The sequence below is a fragment of the Phyllosticta capitalensis genome (assembly GCF_038381095.1).
Source record: "Phyllosticta capitalensis strain CBS 128856 chromosome Unknown BKA78scaffold_6, whole genome shotgun sequence".
Classification (NCBI taxonomy): Eukaryota; Fungi; Ascomycota; class Dothideomycetes; order Botryosphaeriales; family Phyllostictaceae; genus Phyllosticta; species Phyllosticta capitalensis.
The window spans coordinates 801765-822145 of record NW_027117444.1 but is presented as its reverse complement, the minus strand read 5'-3'; the positions used below and the strand labels follow the sequence as shown (position 1 = coordinate 822145).

The following is a 20381-nucleotide window of genomic DNA, read 5'->3' as shown; positions in this document are numbered from 1 at the left end:
CCGGCGTAAGGAGGAGCCGTTGGCTTTTCTGACGGTCCAAGTAATACGGCAGGGGATCGATCATTGGCTGCTGATTTCTAGAATTTGTCTGATAATGATCATTCTCTTCGGTAGGTGTGCTGTGGTCGGGCATCTGTGCTACGTTCATGGAGCTGCGCATGCAGCTAGCGTCTTTGTGGCTGACCAGCAAAAGCTGTCCACCTACACGCCTGACTCTAGTGAGGCATAGCAAGTCTTGCACACACTTTCTACGCTGCTCATCACGGTCTAGCGTCAGCGATAGGGGAGCGGTGTGGTCCCATTCTCCAATGTCCTAGCTCTTGGAGGGATTGACCTTGCGCTGTTGCTCAATTGCAGCCCAAGCACTCCACCAACATCCACCACCAAAGACATTCTTTGCGAGTGTTGAAAAACGTGTCGTAGCAACATGGCAGCGGAACCTTGATCGCGCTGAAAGCAGACTTGCCGATCTTGAAGCGGTCCACAGCAGAAAACGAAGCAATTGACTACAATCAGACCGATAACCTACCTCTTCTTTCCACTGAAGACATCATGAATCAGACTGGAAGCAGTCTTTTCGTCTCGCCTAGCTCAATCAAGTCACTGCCTCGACTGGTGAGCTCGTGAGTTCGTGGATTGTCGGTGACTTTGGCGGTGAGGTAGCTCTCCTTATCCCAGCCTGAACGCCTTCCAGGCTTCCTAGCTTCAAACAGATCAGCATCAGGGGAACAGCCACGGTGCTTGGTTAGCGCTCGTCGTCTTTTCAAACTTCTTCAAAACACGGGTTTGCAGGCCGCTTTTTGAAAGTTGGCCTTCTCGAGTCTCGCGATGAAAAAGCTTCGGCGAGCGTCGACGTTTACATAGACAAGGTGATGGGCGTTGACGAACTCAGGGGCTTTCCTAGATGCAGGGATATTGTATCCAGTTCGTGAAGTGAGGACAAGGCGGTGAGGGAGGTTGGCATCGTCTTTCCAGCGGTTGACAAGTCTTGGACAACTTCAAAGTCCTAAATTTTAGAAAGACCGTCGATCAGCGAGGCACTTAATTCCTGGCTTGTAGGCAGAAGAAAGCATCCAGGCGCTGGAATGAGGGTTACAAGGAGCAGTCAAGCGCTGATGCCGTAATGCAGCGACTTGCAACCAGGCTCAAAGAGAACTTTTCTTTCGTCTTCCATTTGGTCGTGTATTTCTAACATGATGCAACTTGGAGGTTGAAGAATGATTGAGCTTTCCTTGGAGCACAAACATCGCGTGCGCAGAAACCGGTGGGGTCGTTCCAGTCGCAAGCCGGACTGCGGACATGGCCGGGAAATAGGCCAAATAGGCCGCTGTAGCCTTTTCCATGCGCATTGAATGAACCAGAGTGACCGATGAATTCGAAAGTCCTTCATAGAACGAGCAGCAAAGCGGGAACAATGGATGGAAGTAAAGACGTTGGGAAGGCGTGTGGTGTATGGTAGCGAGGCCGCTGGGGTGAACGGAAGCGACGACGGCACGGACTCGGTTTTGCGTCATGGCGTTTGCCGCGTCCACCTACCCAGGCCCATGCTTCAACATTTTCCGTCTTCATAAGCACGCTCGACATTTCCAACCACCACGCGACCACGCGCCATGTCGGAGACTCAGGCCACTGGGTCGCGCAACGGCGGCGATGCGCCTGCTCCGAGGGCATCAGGAAACTCGTCTCCGCCTTCCGATAGCAACGGCGGCTCAGCTATACCACCAGACCCTTGGGCAGTTGAGCTGTTGCTGATTCTGCATCCATGGATTATTCACTTCAAGTCACCCGGCTACATCAAGGCTGAAATGATGGCGAAACTTGACATCATGTGCAAGGGAATCTTGAAGCGTACCGTGAGGGAAGAGGATGTTCGGTATGACGAAGCCAGAGCATCGCATCTAGACGTTCAAGACTAACAGACCCAGGAACACTATTGGCTCTAACCCCAATGTCTGGCAAAATCTCAGTGAACTGCTACAAGCCGCCGTCCCGTCACTCGAATCACGCTCGTTTGCGCCCCCCGACCCCGCTGCACCTGAATTCGAGGGCGCCTCGGTGGCCCTCATAGCCTCGAACTACAACACTTTGATGAAAGACCTGGAGCGACTCAATGATCTCGTTTCCATCGGCCGGAACTCTCTTACAATTGGAGAGGAGGCTCAGGAGCTTGCAGCAAAAATGCAGTTCGACTCGGAAATATTCAAATTGACGGCGGTCTGCGTCAAGGCGACAGCTAGAGGATTTGATGGCGACGCAGGGACACAAGATGAGACTCGATGGCAGGACGTAATCAACTCGTGTACGTGAACGAGTTTGAGAATTTCTGATTGTCAACTGACATCTGCGACAGTCAAAAAGCTCCTGATCACTTGTCTACAATTTCTCAACAACCTTGTTGCCCGCAATGAGCGGCGCAAACTGATGCTTTGGGTCGAGCTTTTCGATGGATCTCCCGAAGCAGCATTCAGGCCAGGCTCGAGGCCATTCGAGACGTCGGGATCGACTGCAACGCCTGAACAAGACTGGAGCTCTGATTTCACTACAAGGGCTATCAAGGATCTCTCTGCGAATGCGGGGCCAGGCTCTCAGCAACCGTCTTCTCCGTTTCTGCTCTACATTGGAAAGATAGGGATGGACGTCAAGCGCGCTCTGCTCGCAAAAGGCGAAAAGGCCGGGGCCACCGAAATCGCCGCTGAGTGCAAGAAGAGATGGCAGGAAATGCCGCAGGAGTCGCGAGACGTAAGTTCATGGTAATGCTCCTACATTTGATGGTGCTAATCTGGAGCTCAGGAATGGCACCTGTTGTACAACGATCTCATGACCAAGTACCGGCAGGACGCTACATTGCTCAAGTCAATCAAGCCGCCATCTGAGCTCAAGCCAATTGATCCGAATGCGAGCCAGGAAGAAAATGTAGCTGCTCTCGCTGCAAGCATCAATCAACTGCAACTGGAAGTCGACCGTATGAAGAACGCCTTGCTATCGTCGAAAAGCAAAATGCTCACTTACCCTTCAGCACAACCCAAGATCACGCCGACCGATGTCCTCAAACGGTGGGATATCGAAAACTTCCCACTCACCACAAGGCTCCCGGAATCTCCAGCTGCGAGTGAGGCAGATTTTCGCATGGCTTACTCGGCAGCCTATGGTGCAAACATTCTTCAGGAAGGAAAAGATGACCTCATGAAGCGTCTCGAAACTTTCCCGGAGCGTGTACCAGCACCAGCGCAACGCATGCCAGAGGCGTCCCCCGCTTCGCCAGTGCTGTCACCTGCATCCCCCAACGCCACCGAACCAGCCGAAGACATTGGAGAAGACGTCAGTGACGAGGAGGACAGCGAGGATGAAGACTACGTCGTCTCGGGAGACGATGGTCGGGGTCTATTGACAGATGTGCCTTTGATCTTGGCACCCTCTGAGATTGAGGTCTTGCCAATGATCATCATGTCTGGAGTAGTGCCACCGGCTGAAGGAGCGTCTAACTATGGTGTCCTTCCCGATGAAATCGCCGCCATCAAGAACATGCACACGGTCCGATGCCATCTTTTGCTGGCCCAGGACAATGGAAGAAACCTGCTGCGCGAGCTTTTGATCTTCGTCGCAGCCTGGGATCTGCGCGAAGAAGAGCTCTACTTCAAGTTCATGGTCAAGATTACAGAGGCAGTACTCATGAATGGGCTGCTGCCATTCTCATACCATGCTTTCCGCGAGACCAAGGACATTATTTCTCCGGCTCAAGGGGTGATCATGAAGCTCCTGACCAACATTTTCAAATCAAGGCAGAACCAGGCGCTCGAGGCGGCTAAGGAACATGGGTCTGGCCAGGATTCTGCATACCCTCTGCGTGTTGATGTGCACATGGTCAACTTTTTGTTCACCGAGTTCAGGCGCCACATTATTCCTCAAACTTGCGCTCTGATATTCCTCCAGGGCCAGATCAAGGCTGGACACGCTCATCCCGAAGATTTCCCCCTCAACTTATGGGACATGGAACGCATGTACGAAGGGGTGTATCAGTATCTTGAGTTCTTCGCCATTTTGACGGAGCACGAAGTGTGGAAGAAGATGATGACCGACTGGGAAATTGCGAGCGAACTGATCACGTTGCTCAAGGAGCTCGACTCGGCTTTGCCCAAGCAGACTTTGCTTGCGAGAAGGCCTCCGACGATGCCCGAGAGCGGCAGATCTGTGAGCCCTCAGCCTTCGTCGGCCTCAGCCTCTGGTCCAGCTCCAGTTGCAGTCGAGCGCCCATACGATGTCAACGCGCCGACACTACCTGCGGAACATTTCCCGGCACCTTCTTCGTCAGGCGGACAGTATGTGGAGGATCCGAGCGAGGAGCCGTCAGACTTTGAGTGGCGAAACCTCAAAAAGCTGACGGTTTTGGTTTTGACTTCGCTGGTTTGGAAGAGCCGCAAAGTTCAGGACCAAGTTCGTGCTAACGGAGGTGTAGAGGCAATACTTAATTGCTGCCAGTACGACGAAGGAAACCCATATATCAAGGAGCATGCTATCATGTGCCTGAGATTCCTTCTCGAGGGCAACAAGGAGAACCAGGATGTGATTCGCGAGCTGGAGCCCAAGGGGGTAGTTCCGAACGAAGTGCTGGACCATCATGGGTACGAGACATTCTGGGACCAGCACGGTCAAGTCAGTCTTCGTCGCAAAGAGGTGGGAGCTTTGGCGAGCGCCAAGGCGGCGGCAGCAGCAGTTCAGGCGGCAGCGGACGCGGTGCGGATCGGATCAGGGTTCAGCAGCAGCAGCGTTACGAAAGATGGAGGGGCAGAAGGTGAGCGGAAGAAGCCCCCGCAGATTGGATCGGGGCAGGCAAACCTGGATCTGCTGATGCAGCAGGTGATGAGAGATCTGCCAGCAACACTGCAAGGAACGAGACGAGATGCGGAGAAGGCGGCGGCGCTGGCGAAGCTCGACAAGACGTTCAAAAAGTGAGCTGAGAGGTGATTGCATTTCTATGGCGTCATTGGGGAATGCTGTGATTGGGTTGAAACGGGAAAAGAGCACATGGTGCCGGCGTCTTGGAGTCTGGTTTGACAAGTTGCTGAGATGGGGTGAGGATGGCATGGCGCTGTGTAGGAGGACTCCTGGGGTATATCATGGAGGTCGCCCTGTTGCATTTTAGGGTGGTTTGCCCTTTTCACGCTGCATTTTTGCTGCAATATCTACGTCGTCAAAACTCTGTTGTTCTCTCAATGATTCCACTGGCGCGGCGTGTGCTCGAATGCTCCCTATAGCTATCCTTTCATAAGCTCAAATGTCCAAGTCTTTCAGGAGGAAGGTATTTGATCACTCCCTGTACACATGTGTTTTGACTTCCACACCAAGTAACTAAGTCCAGGAACATAGCTACAGGGAGCATTCGAGCACCTGCACTGCCTTGGAGTTGACATTCCTTTTGCAGCCCCTGGTGCCATGGCATCTACCATGGCATCCTGCCTTGGGATATTGCAACACTGGAACCTTTCCACTCGGATCATACCTTTGGGGAGTCACCGGATACGTCTTACGCAGGACATAACCACGACCGCCCCTGGATGAATCCAGGAATGAGTCAGCATCGTGAGGAAGGGGAGGATCGGCATGTTCGGCGGCTGCCGGTTGCCGACTGCCTCCCGCAACTCGCCAGAGTGCACGGGCCCTCCTCACACCACCGTCTCGCGACCGTTGGCTGTTCCGTCACGCCAGCCTTGCACCACATGTCTCCCTTCCAATCACAATCTTCCTGATTCAACGGTTTTGGTCGACGCTCGCTATTCCGGGAACTGCAACGACCACTCGGCAGGGCTGAGAAACATTGAATCACGACATGCACCTCCTACTTTCCCCGGATCTAGAGCCCGCAGCCAAGCCAATTCTGTACCATCCTCGTCCCTTGCGCCTGCTCTGATTGCATGCGGCTCTTACGGCCTCGCTGATGACCGTTGCCGCGACTCGCCGCGTCTGACTTTTCGGCGCGGCATTGGCTGCGGTAAGGCAGTGACGCTTCGAAGGATCTGATGGCCGGTACGGGTGCAAACGGGGCCTGCCTCATTCATCATGATGCCACGAATATTGACGGCCCCCGTCTCAGGTGATGCAAGTCCTGAGCCAGGTCTGGTTGCCGCGGTGGCCGACCGAACGTTGGCCGTTGAGCCTGCAAAGGGCCATGACGGAGCCTGGGTGAGTGGTGAGCAAAGCCTGCGCCTGCTGTGTATATATTCTTGGTGCTGGCGCGAGGTAGGTGTCTTTTTTCTTTCCATCATCAGCATCACAATCATCACCACTTGTGGATAAAGACCAATCTCCTCACTTCTACTCGAATCGACTGGACGACTGCCAACAACCACTCTACAAATCTGTTAATAAACCGGCATCCTCCTGAATCACCAGTCAACCCAAAACTCAACGCTCCAAAAATTACACCTCGCGGCCAATCTTGAAGTCACTCGGCCTACTCCAAACATCCAACCAACACCACAACAACAACAACCCAACCAATCAACAAAAAATGGCATTCCGTCCCTCTCCCATCCGCGCCTTCCTCCGCTCCGCGCGCAACCTGCTCCCCAAGGAAGCCCACCCCGTCGGCCGCTACCCTTCCGCCGGCCCGACGCACCCCGTCTCTTGGGGCATCTACCGCACCAAGGTGATGCGCACCGCCGCCTGGTACGTCCCGGTCGCCGCTGTCATCCTCGGCTGGCCCGTTCCCACCGGCATGGTCCTGAACAAGGTTGGCATCTAAGCTAGATGGCTGGGATGTTTGCCTCGACTGCGGATCTTGGTGGGTCACTGAGTTGGAGACGAAGAGTTGAAAGAAAGAGAAGATGTTGGACGCTTGGGCTCTTTGGTTTTTTGTCTTTTGGTTGTTTTCCTGTTTCGAGATCACTCTCCTAGGCGTTGGAGGTTGATTCTGCTGTTTTCCACTGTAAATACTTGTCCAGACGCGACGAAGGAGAGTAGAGAAGGCGAGAGACGAGAATTGATACCCGAAGTTACCATTTCAAAGTTCTTATTGTCTGCGACCTTGATGGGCAAAGTGACATGTCGATGCGCGGGGACAATCGAGCGCAGTGCATTTGGCAATTGTGCAATCTCTCAGTGCACTGAACCTTGCTGGAGGCAGATGAGTCAGCACAGGGGTCGCAAAATAAATGGAGACTCCAATGTGGTTCGGGGGCTTGAATGCCCCCTGTGGCTATCCTTTGATGGGCTCAAGTATCCAAGTCTTTGAGGGCCAAGGTGTTTGATTACTCCCCTTGTACACGTATCTTGATTTTGAACTCACTGAAGTTAGACGAGGAAGTCCCGAAAATATCACTTCAAGGAGCATTTAAGCACCCCACCCCGAAGTTGCCATTTCTTTTGCGACCCTCTTTGCCAGAGACAGAGTTTCAAAGAGAGACTCTGGTTCATTTATTTCTTACCAGCCTGCTTTCTCGTTTATGGAGCATGCAGGCTGCGGAGTCTAGAAACTGCTTTACTAAAAGAGAATCTCAACTTTACGTATGTCTTTCCAACTTGCCAAGTGAGTGCATCTCTCTCAGCAGATCTGTCGCTGGCTCTACGATCCGTGCATGTCTTAAGTTCGGCTCTATCACCCTCCTGTTTTTTCATGTTCCGGTTATGTTGATCAGAACGTCTCGCGCGCAGCAAAGTGTCACAATTCCTCCTAATGGTGAAATGCAGCTCTGGTTCCGATTTCTGGATTTTTGTGGACTTGGTCGGGTGGGTTGTCCTGATTAGTTGGTCTTGTAGCGAAGATTTCAAATGTCGTTTGGCTTCGTTTGTTGGTGTTGGCTCGGGATTTGATTTTGAAGTTTTTGGTCGCCCTGGCGCCTTTCTTCCTACACAACCCTCTAAAGTTTTTTTCACAACCTCCTCTGCATTCCAGAAACACCGAGTTCTTTTTCCTAATTTCTGGAGATTTACCAAGAGAGACCGAGAAAAAGGATGTTTGCACATTATATTGCATGCCAGTCAACCCATCTTTCATCAAAGTACAACATCCGTTGTGGTCTAGTGGCTAGGATTTGCCGCTCTCAAAGAGAGTCCCACTCGCTTAAGGCGCCGGCAAGGCCCGGGTTCAATTCCCGGCGACGGAATTTCTTTTGTTTTGCGGTTATAATTATCTAGATCATTAAATAAAAATGTTTTGATCTTTTGATGTTGAGTTTTTGATATTCACGACCATTTTTGGTTGCTCCTGCCAGCTTTTGCGGTGCCAAGCAACGTGCTGCAGGGATGGGACTAGCGCGCTTTCCACACCTAAGCGAACGAACTCCAGACCAGAGAACGACGCGAACTTGTCGCACACGACTTGCATATCTTCACCAAGCCTCCTTGTACCCGCATCTACGAACTCCCTCCCGAGCGACTCGTAAAATTTGCTGCGTCAAAGTTCAAGAGCTAGCGTTGGGGCCGTTCTGCCCGAATTTAGACGGGATTCCTGTCGACCAATTAAACCGGTTTGCCCCTGGACCCTTCTCTTTTGGCCCTCAACTTCAACTCCACGTTTGGCTACTCCACACTTGTCAACAGCTTACGACATTGACAATGATCGCTGGATCGCTCCCAAACATATTCGCTTGGACACGTGCATACTGGGGCTTAGGCGACAGATCAGCCCAAAAATAGGCGGCTGACCGAAGAGCAAGCTGACATGCCGTAACCCACTCCAACACGACCAATGCGCGCCGTTGGTTCAGCCACAAGTCCCTTGGATCCACGGTACCGCTTGGCGGACCAACGAGTATTCGTCGGCATGGTAAGGTTATATCATCTCGAGCCCCGCCGCGAACGCGGTGGCGGTCGCTCGTCATATTCCCCTTTGCTTTCTCTGGCAGCATCATGTCGAAGAGAACCGTATTCACGACCATCACGCCGCTGCCGGCAGGCATCTCGCGAGAGACTGTGTTGGAGTTTTTACACGACCACATAGGTATACATGGTTCCCACCATTCCGAATACCCATTCTGACCTCGTTGAATTACAGAAATGATCGACTTGAACCCTTTAGTCAAGGAGCGCCATGTAATACGTCCCCCGCGGACAGCGACTGCCGAAGAATTTCACTGCATATGGTATTCTTTGACAGGTGCGCCTGACACCGAAAATCGTTTGACTACAAACTGACATGCACGACAGATCGAGTCAGTTATATACCCGGAGTCTCTGGAGACGTCACATACCACGCCTGCTTCCACGACCTCTTTGATGGCGTGCAAACGCATGTATACGCGCCCCTGGGTCTGGATATCAAAGAAAAATGGAGCATTGGAGGAAGCCTTCCTGGAGAGCCAGCAGCACCAATCGAACTCGGCCTCAACATCCCGAGCCAAGGTCTCTACCTGCGCGAAGACTGCGACATGCACTGCAACATTGTCATGACCAAGTTTGTAAAGGGAACACTGAAAAAGGCCCACGGCGTACTAGTAGACCGACTAGTTGCCAAAGCCGGCATCGAGGATTCCAGACGACAGAGCCGCAGGGTCTCGGCGATGAGCTCAACGCATGGCTCTGTTTACGCGGACATGGCCAACTCGGTGTTTCGACCCCCAAGCGTTCCTTCCAGCGAAGCGGCTAGCGTCAGCAGTGGCGCGCACTCGGTTCTCTCACGGCCAAGCTCTTCCCACTCGGAACAACAACCGCCGCCACCGCCACAGGTCCTTGCTCCACTTACACCAACCATTGCCGAGCTCGACTCGACCGAGCTAGTGGTTGCTGCATCCAAGGAGCCAGAAGGAGTTGCCGAGCCCGACTCGAGCATGACCTTGAGCATGGAGGACTTGGTGCAGCAGAAACTCGCCGAGGACATTGCCGCCTACTTCAGCGGCGAGCCCACATCCACCTCTCCCATCGCTCGTCCAAACAATCCGGCAAATGCAAGACTCAGCCAGTTGCCGCCGTATCGCCCAGACAAGTACCAAGCATTCGCTGCTGCGACTGCACCGCTTAAGCCGAGTTATACGGCATACAGGCCGCCGCCCGTCAAGACCAACAGCTACACAGCATACCAGCCTGGAGCGTCGCTTGCTCCAGAAAGGAAGCCAGTGCGACCGAGATCGCACTCGAGGCTGTCCGCAACTGATCTCCACCTGCCGGAGACAAAAGGCCCTGTTACTACACCACCTGTAGAGCTCGAAGGTTGAAGCCTCGGTCAAGACTGTGTGGTTTATTAGGAATCAGCAAATCTTTTGGAGAAGATGTCCCATCTGGAACAGAACGGGCAAAAAGAAGCATGTCCACGTTTCGACGGGAAAGCGAAGGCATTCAACCCATCGGAAGCGAAGAGAACTGAAGCCAAGGGACATCCTGCCCTCATGGAAGATGAAACCTGGCAGTCAGGTCCGCAAGCCTGCGGTCAGGTTGATCAAGAAATTGATGCCTGGAATTATAGAAGTTTTGAGATACCCCGCTTATAGCCCAGGGGATATTGAGCAACTAGACAAGCCAGATGGAAAGGAAAGAGGGGGAATTTTCAAAAAGCGAAGAACAAACGCCACAAGACGAACTGGTCTTCGACGCACTCGAACCGGGAGACGGTCCATGCAATGCTCTAACCAAGGACCTGTTACTTGGATGCGAGAAAGCAAAGTGTGGGGCCACCGGATCAAGCGGACAAGCTCGTTGAAGGACGGTGTCGTTTGAGCAGAGTACGAATTGAGGTAAAGGGTACTGATTGGACTTTGTGCTGCAGACAGCTTTTGGCTTCTGCTTGACTGGACGGGTGTAACGACTGTACGATTTAATGTATTATTACTAGGACGGAATTCGCGGTGACCATTGTGCTGGTTAATGGCAAGATGTGAGATGGGACTTTGAGTGCGCATAGTTGTCTGTGGAAATCTGCGGATGCTGGGGAGGTGACGGGGTACAGCAGGTGACGAAACAAATTTAACCCAGGCTTAGCTTCGCGTTGTCGCTCACTCAGACACAAGCGCTTGAATGCTTCTTATAACAATCCATCAAAAAGAAATTCTCACTATATTCAATATTGGAGGTATCAAATGCTTGAATACTCCACGTCTCTACGTGTACTGACTTGGCGACAGAGATTCTCGAATGAGCAATTTTTTTTTTTTTCGTCGCCCACTGTGGGGGCTCAAGGTAATTGCGTAGTTGCCGAATTTAAAATTCAGGTTGCATTTCACATCCTTTCAAACCCCTCTCCTAACAAGACAGCAAGAAGATACCTACGACCTCCAAGCATCACTAACCGTCGCCACCGCACTGCACCCAGACGCCGTTACCGCGTACGCCCTGTTATCCCCCGTCTCCCACGTAACACTTCCATCAGTCTCCTCTCTAATGTACTTGTACTCAAACGACGTGCCCACCGGCAAGCTGACCGTCACGTACCACAGCGGATTACTGCTCGTGTACCTGCTGGCCGAGAGGGGCACCGCATCATCCGTATCCCACAAGCCCAACGCCGCGATGCTGCCAGCCAGGAAGATGTTCTGACCGTACACGGTAGTCGCGGTGAGGTCGAACGTCACGGCAATCGCAGTGGGCGTCGCACAGCCGGTCGACGTGGTCGTGGTGACGCGGGTCATTGTCGACGTAGCCGTCGTCCGCGTCGTCGTCGTCGCCGTGTTAGGCGGCACGATGGTCGTGGGCCATGCCGTATTCGTCGCAGTGCTGTACGTGCCGACGGCGCTGCTGGAACCGCAGACTGAAGGTATATCGTCGGCGCCCTGCTCGCCCCAGGACGCGGGCACGACGGCGTTGCGCCGGGCAATGGCTGTCAAGAAGGCGGCAGAGCTCCACGTCAGATCGTACGCCGACAGCGGGGTGCCGTCGGTTTTGGAGAATTGCTCGGCCAGCGCGCCGCTGGATGGCGTGTACTTTTCCACGATCGAGAGGTAGCCGTCTGCGTAGGCGGCGACGGCGCTTGTCAGGTCAGAAAAGGTGCTGCTGCCAGAGGTGTAGGTGCCGACAGCGGCGGAGGAGTAGATGTCTTGCCAGAAGGCGAGGTCAACGGAAGTGATTGTGATGGAGCCGATCTGCGCCCATTGGTAGATGGCGTCGTAGAGTTGCTCTGCTGCGGCGAGAGTGCAAAGGTACCTCCGGCGGTCAGTGACAAACTTCAGGGGTAACACGGCGGTTGAGCTCTTACCAGGGGTTTCCGTTGTAGTAGACGTCCTCTGCGTATCTGCCCACCGCAACCGCATTCCCCTCTGCTATACCCGAATTGATCGAGTAAACACTTCGAAAAGAGTCGGTGACTGCTTTGTGGTTTGCCAACGCCCTGTGAGAGCACGGCTGGAAAGTGGTGTCATCGCAATCAGCGGTAGGATCAAAAGTATGGATGGACGCCAGAATTGAGTTGGCATCTTTGCCCGTGCGTCCATTGTTGGTGTTGATATTAGAAACGACGAAGTTGCCGTTCCAGAAGCTTTGGAGGAAACACAGTATTTCTGGGGCTTGTGAATCGCAGTAGCTGCACGAGGAGCCTACTTGTGAGGCGAAGCTGCTGCCTTCGACAAGTGCTCTGTGCTGGGCCGCGATGGTGAAGAAGGATGATCCACTGACTTCTTCCCTGATGTCGCATTAGCTTCTATGCAAGAGATTGGGTCGTGAAAATAGAGTAGACGAGAGGCAATCTAAGATTTGGAAACTGGGGGCATAGAGAAAATTTGGGTGGTCTACGCCACAATCCTGGCCTCGGATCCCAGTCTTGAAGGAAATGGAGCTTGAGCTCACCATAAGTCGTATCCAGTCTGGTTCCAGTACTGAGCAACATAGTAAAGATCGTTTCGGACAATGGGCCAAACGATACTCGTGGCAGTATTAGTGTAGCCGTTATCAATCAGCCAACGGCCAAACGCAATCATGGCGGTTGCGCGCAAAGCTGGTCCATCTCGCTGAGGACGGCCCCACGAGCCAGTGAACGCCGTCTCATCTGCGTTGAACTTGGGTTCCCCGAGGCCAGCACCGTCGGACAGGCTTCCAGATGGATTCGACACAGTCTGGAGGTACGCTTGAGAGGATATGTATTCCTCAATCTTTGCTAGGAGAGAACTGTCGCCGGAATTGATGAACTGGTCCACGAGCGCTTTGAAGACAAGCCCCGCGTCTCGAGTCCATGTGTAGAAATCTGCGTGGCGTCAATCGCGCTGTCGCGGACAAACTGAGTTGTGGACATGACTTACAGTCTGGATCGCTCTTCGAGGGGCTTGCAATGACAATGCCCGAGCTCGCCCCTGATGCATCCGTTCCATCGGAGCCGATATTCTCGAGGATGTTGGTGTACGCAACCGCGCTTTCAGACGCAATCCAAGACTCAAGTGTATCTTGCCGCTTGATGTTGGTCTGAGAGGGGAGCCCGTAAGCGGCGCAGGGAAGAGCGCTCGCGATGACCCCGACCAAAGCAAAAAATTTAGACGAGACCATTTTGGACTCCTTTTGCGCTCCAATTGACGACTTTCGCTGGTTAAGACGAGATGCGGACGGGATCCTGCTTTTATCCTTCCACTCGAACTGAGAATGGATCAAGGGGCTGACAATTGCAGTGTGATCTCATGTGTGCTGCCACAACATCCACGCTATGGCCAAAATCCTGACGATGCTGCATGTGTCGTGCAGTCTTGGTGCAAATTGTCGCTGGATATTGGCAGGTCGCACCGGAGCGATGCTCTGCACATGGAAGGTAGGCAACATGTCGGCGAGCCCGGGGGCGAAGTGTTCGCTAAGGCCAAGGCGTGGCTCGATGTGAGCACATGGCATGGCAAATGGACTGTACATGTTAGGCAAGCTCCTGAACTTGATTGGTGCAGCTTTTGCAGGCCCCGGATTCTCGTGAGATCATGCGGTACGGTGCGGGGTACCTTGCAGTAGGCCCAGCTGGACCTCTCAACAATTGGGAGAGGGCTGCGTTTGCAGATCAAATTGTAGCTGTCCTCATCTGTTGGTTCGCTTGCTGCTTGAAGCAACTTTGATGATTACCTTGAAGCGTGGCGAGTAAGTGGCAAGTTGATGGCGTCCATGGCTTGTGGGACCTTGGACTGCTGCATCTATCCGGGGCTTAACGAGACATGAGCGATTTTGTCGTTGTCAATCTAGTTGTGCATCGTGCTCGCAAAGATTGTGGCGAAGCGATTTCAGGGCCAGGGATTGGTAGCAAAAGTCATGGCACACATACTGCTCCATCAATCTTTCACGCTGAAGGATTTTGAATGCTCCATGTAATTCCTCAACACAGACGTAGTCCTTTTCCGAGTATTCATCGTTTGGGATCTCGATCGCTCCTTATCCACGCAATTCTTGACGCAGAAATTTCGTGTCTTCGCGGGCGCTCTCTCGTGTGTGCCATGACTTTTGCAACCAAGCCTTGTGCATTTCATTTTCCACCAACAGAGCCGTTGAACGAGTGACTTGATGAATAAACCGGACATATCGCCGTCGGATTGACCTCTTTCGGTTGGCGAAGAGAAAGATGGCGATTCATGTAGCGATGTTCGTGATGCGGAAGAATCTCAATCCGGTTAGATCAAAGTTGCGTGAAAATGATAACTTCCACATTGAGCCGTCGAACTTGCGTTTTCAGCGAGCGAAAACCTAGTGAACGACGAGAACTCTTCGGCTGCGGCTTTGGGAGTGAAGGAGACGACGCTGCCTGCCCCTGGTTGAGATCGCCTAACCTCGTTCATGAGTTAGCTGATCGCAAACTAGCTTTAAAATGCAAAGTACCCCAGTTGGATTTGCCTCAACATCAAGATAGGCAGCGCTCATGACTTGCGATTGGTGGATGCGACTATAGCCAAATTCTAGCTCAGAAGAGCACCATTTATGGTAGGGCGAGGCTTGTTGAAAAATCTGTGGTGTGTGCAGCACGATCGGGACGGAAGGTAGGTACAAGCATTTAGACGAAGCGATCAAGTTTGGGTAGGGGGCATACTAGGTCCATGGAGACACGATTAAGGGGAGTGCGTTGTGCGATAGAGTTGAACATTCGACCATAGATCCGTATCTTTGAGCTCAAGTGTGTTGTCAAGAGAGCGGCTCCAGTTGATCGTTGGACGCGAATCCGATAACATTAGATGAGTAGAGTAGACTCATAGGAGATGAGTAGAGTAGACTCATAGGATATCCAGACTCTTGTCAAACTTCTTGCTGTTGTCGATGTCTTTGTCGTTTACCTTGAGCCCATCCAGGCCTGGCAAACCACTTCCTCCTCCTCTCGCCATCACCTGCCTTACTTTCCTCCATTTCTTCGGAATAGGTCGGTGACGCAATCATGTCGCTATCGGTTGAATCAGCTCGTCCACACGTGGGGAAGATCCCACTGCCTTTCGACTTTTGTTGCGCCGTTTCTTTCCCATCTAATCCGTTTTCCTCAGTACCCGATCTATCCCTTGTTGAATCCGGCGCCGTAAGCAATGCAAAAAACCATCTAATCGCCCTCCATGATGCCTTGCAGCGTTCTTTCCAGAATTCGTGGCCCTTGTTGGTGTTCAGGCTGCCAATCAAGAGGAAAAACGGGATGCAGACGCAGGCCAAGACAGCGCCAAATTGCCAGTAAGTGGGCTTTGTCGACATGTTGGTCATGCCAAAGACCGATGTGGTGAATGTAAGCGGCAAGAAAAATATATTTACAAGCGTGAGGAGCTTGACGTTGTGACCCTGGAGAATAGTGATTCCAGACAGTTCGACCGACTTCCTGGATTCCAGAACTGAGGTACCGGAGAAGAGCTGATCGCGGAGGTCGCGAATCTCCAGCCTCCGTTCGTTGTTCTCCTGGATTTGCGTCCGCGCGTTGCGGATCTCCCGTTCCAGAGCTCTCCTAAGCGTGAAAAGTCTTCGTTGGAAATTGTCGTTACGAGGTAATGTCTCATCCAAGATGGGCCAGATGGATTTGTGCTTGCCTTCCCAAACATCATCGGTGAAGGTGTCCTCGTACGCATCAATCATTGCTTTGATGCTGTCGTTGATGGCGCCAAAGGTTTGATGTGCCCAGAAGTATCCTCGGGTGTATGTAAATTTGTCATCTTCAAACAAGCGCTCGTCGCGCAAGTCCGCATCGAAGATGGTGTCGACTGGAGGTGTTATCATCTTCGTTATTTGCCTGTAAATTTCTTCGTATCGTTTGCGGGCATCCCTGAATTCCATAAGAACAGTGGCGAGGAATGCTTCTGGCCCATTCACGTAATGCTTCGTGGAATCGTGAGCGTCAGAACTTCCCATCCAGTCTGGGTATGCTTGGATGTTCAAAACCACCCATGGCGAGAAAGCATCGTACACGCATCCTGTCCTCGACTTGGTGCTTTTTCGTCGTGAAGTATTGCGGATTTTCCTCACAGGCTCTCCAAGCAGCGAAAGACCAACAACTGAACTGCAACGTGCGAGTGACAGATGCTTTTCCTCCCTCGTTCCGCCCTTGTCATGACTCTGCCATGGCATAGGAGACCTGTCTTCTCCAATAATGGTGTAGTATGTGAAACTAAATGTAAAACTTCGCTGATGCCGTGTATCGCTGGAGAATGGTCTGTGGGGGCTAGCCTGCAAGCACAGGTCAATATTGTGGGTGATTTCCGGGGTGACTTTCCCAGAGACCAGAGAGAGGAAGGCCATACCGAAGAGGAATCAGAGTCTATTAAACTTGAAAACAGTTCATCCATGTCAAACCACTGGTTCATGGCGTAATGAATAGCAGCAAACGCCATGGGGCTCGGCTCCTGTGCTATACTTGATCGTTCCGTGTTAGGTACGCCCAATGTCGAGTACAGACCAGGCTTACATGATCCGGCCTACAGCACCAACGTCTTCATCGTCCGCATTAATGTCCTGCTCGCCGATTAGTTGAGATGCTCGTAAATACAAAAATTGATTGGCTCATTCACCTTGATCGAATTCCAAAAGGTCAAAGCTTTTGGTGGTGCTTCATCGTCGTACTCTGCGTCTTCATTGTCTACTCTGATTGGAGATCCGTCGGCTCCAACGTCAAAGACCGAGTAAGAAGAGATGTGCCCTCTCTCTTCTCGTTTTGGCCTTTGGAACATAACAGGATGCGTCAATCGACCTTCTGTCACGACATCTTCCAAAATGATCTTCCCGGAACTATCCCATTCGTAGGTCCTGAGATGGGTACGCAGATCATCCTCAGTCAGAGCTTTCTTCGGCAAAGGTATGCGAACCTTGTGGAGTGGCTTAGCTGCGGAGCATAAACAAGAGCAATGAGAAACTCATGAAACCACCGAATGGCCCATGCTTCCGAGATAGGTACCTACATAGTTATTTTCGTCGTCTTCAAAGTCGCTGTCAACGCTTGCTGATGATTGCTGAAAAGTACCCTGTCGCCTCGGATCAACCCACGCAATGGTTGATTGTTTGGGGGTATCGCTGAATGTGGGAGAAGTCGGGCTGGTCTGATCGCCATTCTTCGAGTCGGCTCGTTGTTGTAGCGCATTGTGAACACGCTGTTCCAGAGCGAGAAAAGACGAGCGTTGCTCCTCAAGCTGTTTAATGAGGTCCTCGACACTCATCTCGGCCATCCTTAGGGCTCGTGTCTGCAGTGACGACCGCTGGTCTCGTCAGAGCGTCCCGCAAAAGGCAGAACGCTCGCAGACAACGTATCGCGCCTGCCGGGCAAGACCACGTTGGTTTTGTTATCGGCTCCTCGCTCCCGAAAGGATCGTGCCGTAGTAGCGGGAGCGCATTCGATTAAGACCCGCAGATGTTCGGCTCTTCATGATTCAGGTGCGTTGGCCGATGAACCATGGTCTGAGTGGAGAAGCGGTGAGAGCTGGTTGGCCTTCGACGATGAGAGCCTGTCGATGGTCGACCAAAGTCCTGACCTTACGCGCACCAAAAGTCCCCAGCCATTGGACTAGCACAACGATTGCTGATGTACTCTTGAAACGCGATCCATGAGACCATTGGTAATAGTCTTCAACTACTTTCAGCCACCCAACGGCTGGGTCAACGGCGACATTCTGGTATCGTGGTGCGGCGCAGGAGGCAGCAAGGGGTCTGCTCTTTTTTAGGGCTGAATAACCGAGCCTCCCACCCCACACCGGCGTCGGCCAGGTTCCAGCTTCTGGGTCAACACCTCAACACTAGAAGGCCAGGCACAGGTTCTGCTAAGTGCTTGTTCCAAAGGCACTCCTAATCGTGATTCTGTCCCAGTTGTTGGCGAGAGACCCGGCCTTCTCCAGTTCATTCAACGCCGAAGTCGTATCCGCGTCTGACGGGGCGCTGATATTCCCCACAAGTTGTCTTGGAAGCAGATAATCCTCGCATCTAGACAGGTCTTCGCCACGTGCTGAGTACGATATATCAACGTGTACACGCAGATCAGTACCAATTGTACGGGATGCTCAGGAGGCCATCGTAAGCGATTTCGAGGTTTGGACGCATCTTGACCGTGGCAGAATGCAGTTGCAGCAACAGAGAGCATTCGTGGTCCGTTTGATGCCAGCAGCTCAGAAAACGTGATGCAGCTGGCATCTGCGAGGCGTCCCAACTAAAGACGCACGCCAAGTCCGGTCGATTTCCGGTCAAGACAATGATGGAGTATTAGGCCTTCGACGCTGGCGCCCCCCGGACGAACCCCTGTCGGCGACGGGGACTGAGAGCGAAGAAGTCGTTCAAGTGAGCGAATTTTGAGCGCTGCTTGGGTTGAATTTTTCAAAGTTTTTCGCCAGACACAGAGATCCGCCGGCTGCTATTTAAACTAGGATTGGAATAGCCTCGCTTGAAAACAATTGGTCGTCTCACCTTGCATCTTGAGCCAATGGACGACAAACGAAATTGGCATTTTCATAGCTTCCGAGCGGCCAAGAAAGACTATACAGGATAGGGAGCATTCAAGCTCTGGATAGCGAGAAGATAGAGAGCCTCCACTCTCTGTAGGGATTAGTCACACGGTGCAGTCCAGCGCTTGGGCAAGCGACGACTTGGAAAAACCGAGTCTTCGACATTTCTTCTGTTTCACTTTGGAGAGCTGGTGAGGTCATGTTGAGGTGGCCGTTGCTCAGATGGGGAAGAGGGACAGCAGCCAAGCTTTAACCTTGATCTTCAATTGACGTCTAATTCCCAGGTTGATCTGGGTCCAGGATGGTGGACTTTGTCGACGGAATATCGACCTATCGTCTTGTATCGTTACAATCGCCAAGTTTGTCTCTGATGCAGACTCGCAGCTTAGTTCGGCTCTCATTTTCTTCAGCAGATGTGTTCAAAGAAAAGGGAATCCACAAGGTCAAGCGTCATCACCATCTAGGTTACTTCTTTTCCTCTTCCTTTGGCGGCTCTGGCTTGGGATCGGGAAGCTTGAACTGCGAATTCTTTAACAACTTTATTTTTGACGTGCCCAAGACGGAAACTTACGCTCTCTGGCTGCTTGTCATCACCAGGACCCACCGGTTCCCATGCAGCGCTACCTCCCTATCAACAGATTTAGTATGATCTCCGAGCAATGTAGTGGTCAACATACCCTGAAGTTGCGGTAAGCCTGCGTCATCTCCAGAGGTTCGACCACAATTCTCTTCTTCTCCTCATCATAGCGAATCTCAGTGTATCCAGTCATTGGGAAGTCCTTCCTCAACGGGTGTCCGTCGAAGCCGTAGTCTGTCATGATCCTTCTCAGGTCCGGGTGGCCGACGAAGAAGACGCCGAACAAGTCATAGACTTCCCTCTCGTACCAATTGGCACCATCGTATAGGCCGCAAACGCTGGGAACGGGAGTGGCTTCATCGGCGTAGGTCTTGATCCTGATACGGGAGTTGTGGCGGACGGAGAGCAAGTTGTACACGACTTCGAAACGCTGGTCCTTCGTGGGGTAGTCAACGGCAGTGATGTCACTAATCTGGGTATATTCGGCAGCGGTGTGGTACTTCAAGAAGGAAAAGACGGGAATGACGCCAGAGGGTGGGATGTAAATAGTCAATTCATCCTTCCACACCGAAAACCTGGCGGGGTTAACGACGGTCACTTGGCAATCCGGCATGCTCACTGTTGAATGTATTTCGGCAAGCATGACATGAGATATTGGCCGTATTTATGCAGTGCTTCGCCCTTCTCCTTGTACTTGTCGGCGGGGTTGACGATGGGCCGATGGAGAGCGCCTGGGTCGGAGCGCTCAGCGCTCTGGAGCGTGGGTTAGCCCAGGTATCATCATGCACTGAAGCTTCCTTGTGTACCCTCATGTTTGGGACATTTTCAAAGTCGGCCTCGACGGGCTTCGCGCGCGAGAGGGTCGTGGTGAAGCTCCGGGCAGCGTTGGCCCGAACGCAGGAGCCAGCGGCGCGCACGGCAGCACCCAATGGACGGCTGCTGTAGAGTCGGAGGCTCATTGCGAATGGCGAGAGTGCAAGGAGCAGCTGCACAGGGCTCGAGAGGTAGACGAAGTAATTCCAAAGGACAATGGGCCTGAAGGGGTGAGTTGG

At 52.5% G+C, this 20381-nt stretch overlaps 7 protein-coding genes and 1 non-coding gene across 8 annotated transcripts; 4 read left to right on the top strand and 4 right to left on the bottom strand.

The window, feature by feature from the left end:
- Window positions 1-1610: 1610 nt before the first annotated feature.
- Window positions 1611-4950, top strand: BKA78DRAFT_296318 (uncharacterized protein; the record flags this gene model as incomplete). Its single annotated transcript, XM_066886605.1, has 4 exons — window positions 1611-1873; window positions 1926-2299; window positions 2351-2739; window positions 2791-4950. The coding sequence occupies 4 exons, from the start codon at window positions 1611-1613 to the stop codon at window positions 4948-4950; spliced, it is 3186 nt and encodes a 1061-aa protein (XP_066743284.1).
- A 1194-nt stretch (window positions 4951-6144) lies between these two features.
- BKA78DRAFT_148706 (uncharacterized protein) lies at window positions 6145-7216 on the bottom strand. The gene is made up of 3 exons (XM_066882906.1): window positions 6994-7216; window positions 6493-6910; window positions 6145-6345 (listed from the first exon to the last, which is right to left on the bottom strand). The coding sequence occupies exons 1-3, from the start codon at window positions 6994-6996 to the stop codon at window positions 6275-6277; spliced, it is 492 nt and encodes a 163-aa protein (XP_066743283.1). The 5' UTR covers window positions 6997-7216; the 3' UTR covers window positions 6145-6274.
- On the top strand, window positions 6945-7967 carry BKA78DRAFT_148690 (uncharacterized protein). Its single transcript, XM_066882905.1, has 2 exons — window positions 6945-7236; window positions 7292-7967. The coding sequence occupies exons 1-2, from the start codon at window positions 7149-7151 to the stop codon at window positions 7738-7740; spliced, it is 537 nt and encodes a 178-aa protein (XP_066743282.1). The 5' UTR covers window positions 6945-7148; the 3' UTR covers window positions 7741-7967.
- A 35-nt stretch (window positions 7968-8002) lies between these two features.
- On the top strand, window positions 8003-8099 carry BKA78DRAFT_t124. Its single transcript has one exon. It is a non-coding gene; the product is annotated as a tRNA-Glu (tRNA).
- Window positions 8100-8844: 745 nt separating this feature from the next.
- BKA78DRAFT_353524 (uncharacterized protein) lies at window positions 8845-10145 on the top strand (the record flags this gene model as incomplete). The annotated part of the gene is made up of 3 exons (XM_066891573.1): window positions 8845-8935; window positions 8990-9091; window positions 9142-10145. The coding sequence occupies 3 exons, from the start codon at window positions 8845-8847 to the stop codon at window positions 10143-10145; spliced, it is 1197 nt and encodes a 398-aa protein (XP_066743281.1).
- Window positions 10146-11189: 1044 nt separating this feature from the next.
- On the bottom strand, window positions 11190-13392 carry BKA78DRAFT_331882 (Six-hairpin glycosidase-like protein; the record flags this gene model as incomplete). Its single annotated transcript, XM_066889924.1, has 4 exons — window positions 11190-12063; window positions 12116-12538; window positions 12703-13096; window positions 13152-13392. The coding sequence occupies 4 exons, from the start codon at window positions 13390-13392 to the stop codon at window positions 11190-11192; spliced, it is 1932 nt and encodes a 643-aa protein (XP_066743280.1).
- Window positions 13393-15531: 2139 nt separating this feature from the next.
- Window positions 15532-17132, bottom strand: BKA78DRAFT_236205 (uncharacterized protein; the record flags this gene model as incomplete). The annotated part of the gene is made up of 4 exons (XM_066883849.1): window positions 15532-16497; window positions 16572-16683; window positions 16736-16782; window positions 16839-17132. Coding segments are annotated over 4 exons (1419 nt in total), but the record flags the coding sequence as incomplete, so codon positions are not given.
- Window positions 17133-18805: 1673 nt separating this feature from the next.
- Window positions 18806-20381, bottom strand: BKA78DRAFT_148514 (uncharacterized protein). The gene is made up of 5 exons (XM_066882904.1): window positions 20136-20381; window positions 19949-20082; window positions 19430-19904; window positions 19324-19380; window positions 18806-19271 (listed from the first exon to the last, which is right to left on the bottom strand). The coding sequence occupies exons 1-5, from the start codon at window positions 20286-20288 to the stop codon at window positions 19218-19220; spliced, it is 873 nt and encodes a 290-aa protein (XP_066743278.1). The 5' UTR covers window positions 20289-20381; the 3' UTR covers window positions 18806-19217.

What these genes read in the sequence shown, in the direction of transcription:
- BKA78DRAFT_148706 (XM_066882906.1), bottom strand. An exon ending in ATGCCATTTTTTGTTGATTG is followed by an intron (nt 6,346 to 6,492) that starts GTTGGGTTGTTG and finishes ACAGATTTGTAG; the next exon opens with AGTGGTTGTTGGCAGTCGTC.
- BKA78DRAFT_148690 (XM_066882905.1), top strand. Translation starts at nt 7,149, where the DNA reads ATGGAGACTCCAATGTGGTTCGGGGGCTTGAATGCCCCCTGTGGCTAT. An exon ending in CCAAGTCTTTGAGGGCCAAG is followed by an intron (nt 7,237 to 7,291) that starts GTGTTTGATTAC and finishes CACTGAAGTTAG; the next exon opens with ACGAGGAAGTCCCGAAAATA.
- BKA78DRAFT_148514 (XM_066882904.1), bottom strand. Translation starts at nt 20,288, where the DNA reads ATGAGCCTCCGACTCTACAGCAGCCGTCCATTGGGTGCTGCCGTGCGC. An exon ending in AGGCTTACCGCAACTTCAGG is followed by an intron (nt 19,381 to 19,429) that starts GTATGTTGACCA and finishes ATCTGTTGATAG; the next exon opens with GGAGGTAGCGCTGCATGGGA. An exon ending in ATGACAAGCAGCCAGAGAGC is followed by an intron (nt 19,272 to 19,323) that starts GTAAGTTTCCGT and finishes AAGAATTCGCAG; the next exon opens with TTCAAGCTTCCCGATCCCAA.